At 53.4% G+C, this 4,271-nt stretch overlaps 1 protein-coding gene across 1 annotated transcript; it reads left to right on the top strand.

Moving 5' to 3' along the window:
* The first annotated feature begins 124 nt into the window (after window positions 1-124).
* Window positions 125-3,630, top strand: Osi6 (Osiris 6). Its single transcript, XM_026426635.2, has 3 exons — window positions 125-735; window positions 1,435-1,841; window positions 2,400-3,630. Exons 1-2 carry the CDS (start codon window positions 267-269, stop codon window positions 1,791-1,793), a joined length of 828 nt encoding a protein of 275 aa, XP_026282420.1. The 5' UTR covers window positions 125-266; the 3' UTR covers window positions 1,794-1,841; window positions 2,400-3,630.
* Window positions 3,631-4,271: the final 641 nt, after the last annotated feature.

Genomic DNA, 4,271 nt, shown 5'->3' with positions numbered 1-4,271 from the left:
CCCGCGGCCCCCTCCCCCAGGCCGGTGGTCCTGCGGCCTGCCGGCGAGCCTGCCGGCCTCCCCTCCCCCGACCAATCACACGCGGTCCAACAAGGCCTCTAGAGGGGCAGTTTAAAAGCCAGGGCCGGCATTCAGGTGGTACACTAGCTCAACGTCCCTCGAAGGTGACAGAACTCAGCCCAGTGCGTCCGGGTGTCTGAGTGCGAAACGTGTGTGGAACTAAAGGATACCTCAAGCAGCGCCGCAGACGCCGCTTCACCACCAAGATGACCACCCTCAAGGTCTTGGGCGCGTTCGCCTTGTGTTTAGTGGTGGCCTCCGCCGCCTCCGTCAACGTGGACACCAACACGATACAAGACAGTGAAGGATACGGTTTCGAGGAGTGCCTCCGCAAGGACTCCATCTCGTGCGTGCAGCATCAGGTGTACCGCCACCTGAGGTCCTTCTTCGACCAGAAGTCCGTCGAGTTGCCCGGCGGCTTCTCCCTCGTCAAGGAAGGCGAGGTGGCCCGCGATGGCCGCTCCGCCGAGGAAGTCCTGCCCCAGGGCGCCGTCGAGGACCGCGAAGAGGCCCTCGAGACCTTCGCCGTCCAGAAGGCCACCGAGTTCTTCTCCGAGAGAAGCCTGCGATGGAACGTTGCCCCCATCGTCAGTGATGTGAGCGCCTCCGCCCGCGCCCTCATGGACTACGTGCCCGCTGAGCTCAAGGCCAAGGTCACCAACTTCATGACTGAGGGTGAGTACGCTGGGGTGGGGCTCAAACTGTGCTGAGTGGCGATGAACGTTGATTTGGACGCCATTGTCACCGCGCTGCACTAGTTGCAGCACGCAACGCGCTGGGGCTGAGAGCAAAAAACAAAAGTATAAGTGTAAAAAATGGAGAAAGGGCAGGGATGGGATGAAATGGAGAGGGGAGAGGGGGGAGGGCTTCGCATGTCAACGACGTCGCCCGAGTGTGCCACATTCCCGCGAATATGCGCCAGAGGCGGAAAGAGGGTCGAGAGTAAAAGATAACAGAAAATAATTAACACCGCGCTCTAGTGGCTCGCGCCGGAGATAAAAGTGGAAAAGCGGCGCGGGGCTTCGAGCTGCACGCCCGCCCCGGCGGGGCCCCCACCTCCGCCCACCTTTCTGTCCCGGCCACAACAAAGGCGTGCGTGGCTCATACGGCGCGGCGGGGCGGGGCGGGGCGGGGCGCGGCTGGGGGGAAGGGGGGAGGGGGGAGCTCATCTCCACTCATCACGCCCGCCTGTCGCGCGGCGCGGAGGCCGAGGCCCCGGCGGCTTTACGACCAGGCACCGTTAGCACCTCTGGCCTTGCACTCAACCTTGGCTCCACTGGCCTCCATCGGGCGGGGCCGTAGTGTGGCCGCCGACCTTGCCCGTGACCTTGCCCCTGACGCCCCTCTCACCATGACACTTTTGTCGCCTTGCAGGTCGTGGCAAGAAGAAGAAGATCATCCGTGCCCTCATCCCCGTCCTGCTCGCCGCCAAGATGAAGATCGTCGGTTTCCTGGGTCTCGCCTACGTCATCATCGCCCTCATCGCCAAGAAGGCCATCCTCGCCTCCCTCGTCTCCCTCGCCATCTCCGGCTTCATCGCCCTGAGGAAGCTGCTCGGCAACCAGAGCCACGGTCACGAGGTGAAGGAGGTCCACGCCGAGTACGCCCCGCACGGCTGGTCCGGCGGCTACTCGTCCGGCGGCTGGGACGGCGGTGACGCCCACGGCTCCTACTCCTCCCCCGTCGCCCACGCCCTGGCGTACAACGGCCAGAAGCCCATCTCACGGCGGTGAGGGGACGACGCCACACCACCGAACCAGCGCTGCCATGTTGCTCGGAAGGTGAGTAGTGATTGGCGGAGGAGGCGGTATCATACGGAGCCCGCGCGCTCCCGACCGGAAGCCGGCAGCGGCAGCGCGATTACAGATGAAATGGCAGCCTCCGGCCTCCCGCGGCGCGGTCGCCATGTGCTGCTGTCCACGCGACGGCGGGACAGGGGAGGCGGCAGTTTGGAACATGTGGGTCATTCGGACAACTCGTCTGTCCAGTCGGCTTGGTGACCCAGTGACCAGCCACCCTGCTCCTGCTCAACTAGCAGGACAGGTTTCACTCCCTGTTTTACTTGTTTACGTGGCGGCCAAGGCTTGCTTTCTTCGTCCTTGATTCTCACTCGGGCACGGCCGGCGTTAATAAGTGCCCGATGGTTCTCCACGCCTGCCCCCCCCCCCCTCCTCCTCCTCCATCGTCCATCGTCCGCCGTCCGACCGCATCGGTCACTCCATCCCACGTAGACGATATAACAAATGATGGGTCCGCGAAAGAGGTGGAAGCGGTCGTGTAGTAGGACATCAGCTGCTGACCGGCGCTTGTACTAACGAGTGGCCTTTCCGTTGTTGCAGGTGACGCTGCGCGGACAGTCCGACCGCGATTCCGTCAAGCCAACCGGGCGCACAAGCATTAATTTATTTTTTTTGTAAATAATTTATTACGTTTCCCATGTTGTATTGTTTGTTTTCCTTTCAGAACCCGACACGTAAATGTTAACAAAACCGTAACAAATCGCTACGACAAAAACTTTTACTTTGATCTTTGAAAGTCGAAGATGAAACTCCTAAAACTATACGTTACAACCTCTAGTCCTATATTTGAGCACAGGCTTACAATTAACCAAGACTTAAGTCTAGGATCAGACGACAGACCAAAGACTCGTAGGCTACTGACTCAGGACTCTAGACTATTGACAGATCGACTGATAAACCTTCTGCTCTTGACCGATAACTGTAGACGAGGAAAGTATTAGAATCCTAGCAACATATCTCAGGTACCTTTTTACGAGTGCCCCCAGTTAGAAGGGTGGTGCGACATTTTTCTCACCTTTTTACCTGTAGCTATTTCTATCTGACTGACCAGTGAAGACTATTTCTTTACAGTGTTTCTCTTATTGTTGTTAAGTGACTTTCTTGTTCGCTCTTATGCATCTTCTCTGCTCTGTGATATTACCTTCCTTCTCAGTTGTAGCTATGACTAGATTCAGTGTTTTCACATAGCGTGAGCTATGGAGTAACACGCACCACAGATGGATCATTTCATTACCAAGCCTCTTCTCTCTGAAACCTGTGTAATGAATCTCCTTGTTATTTTAAAGAAATAACAGAACTTTACTAACGGAGCGTCCCACTTAACACATCTAGTCCTTTGTATTTTGCTCAAAACGTAGATTGACTTCGTTAACTCTTCTGACAGACCCCTTGATGTATTGAAAGACGATATTTCTGTATAACAACTTCTTGCTTTGACTTGAAACGCAATACTTTTGTACATAGCTCGAAGTTTCTGCTTACAGTTTACTTTGTGACTCACTTTTACTGCCATACCAGACTGACTTGTGAATCTTTCTATTACTCTTCTTATTTATTTAATTTATTTTGTGCATTCTACCTCCTATTTTCACTGCTGCCCCTTCTCAATTTTAATCTAGAAGTCAATGTCTTCCTTCATCTCCTGTTCCACATTGTTCTGTTTTGTTTCTTATTTATAATTTTGGAGATCTTCCACTGTGTGTCTGATGAAATGGAGTGAACAATCATGTGTTCCCTGCGTTCGAAAATAAAGAAAAATTTGCTGAGAGAATATGTTATGATTTGTCAAACCTTCTTACACCAAAATGTATCAACCTCTGACCTCCATACTTACAGACAAATGCCTGAGTAACTTCAATGAAACAAGCCGACACTCACTCCTAATAATAATAAACAATCTAGAAAGATTACTTCCGAATCAGACTCACATATTTCAATGGTTTATGGGTGTGAAAGAATCTGACATTCTTGGGAAAAGGAGCAGCCACATAGGCACACCAATCGCTAATGCGTGTATAACTTCAGAGCTTTTAGAAAACGAGACGGTATCAAAACGTTTCTCCCTAATGAACATGAAGGATGTGCCAACTTTCCCTGCTCAGCTGACCATTCCACATCTCCGAACTAGCTTTCTACTCTCCACGTCAAATGAGGAGGGTGAGGTGAGGAGGGATCGATATGAAACTCACATGGCAACATATGGTGCTCATTATGACTGTTGTCACTTTCGAGTGCCAAACGAAGCCCTAGTTGTTAATTTCTCCGACGGACAAAACGAACGAGGGAGAGCTGGTATGGCTTGGCTGCGCCTAGCTGCGTGTTTTCTACTAGATGCGGACGCGAAAATCCTACTCCGCACCTGAGAAGAAAGTGCGGTAGTATCACTCCACTGGACTCTCGGGAGTTGCAGTG

This window comes from Frankliniella occidentalis, unplaced genomic scaffold, assembly GCF_000697945.3.
Source record: "Frankliniella occidentalis isolate FOCC.00 unplaced genomic scaffold, Focc_3.1 Scaffold3, whole genome shotgun sequence".
Classification (NCBI taxonomy): Eukaryota; Metazoa; Arthropoda; class Insecta; order Thysanoptera; family Thripidae; genus Frankliniella; species Frankliniella occidentalis.
This window is presented reverse-complemented; position numbering and strand designations above follow the sequence as displayed.

Excerpts from the sequence above, each read along its gene's own strand:
- Osi6 (XM_026426635.2), top strand. The coding sequence starts at position 267 with ATGACCACCCTCAAGGTCTTGGGCGCGTTCGCCTTGTGTTTAGTGGTG. Across the intron at positions 736-1,434 it reads CACCAACTTCATGACTGAGG|GTCGTGGCAAGAAGAAGAAG; the intron begins GTGAGTACGCTG and ends GTCGCCTTGCAG.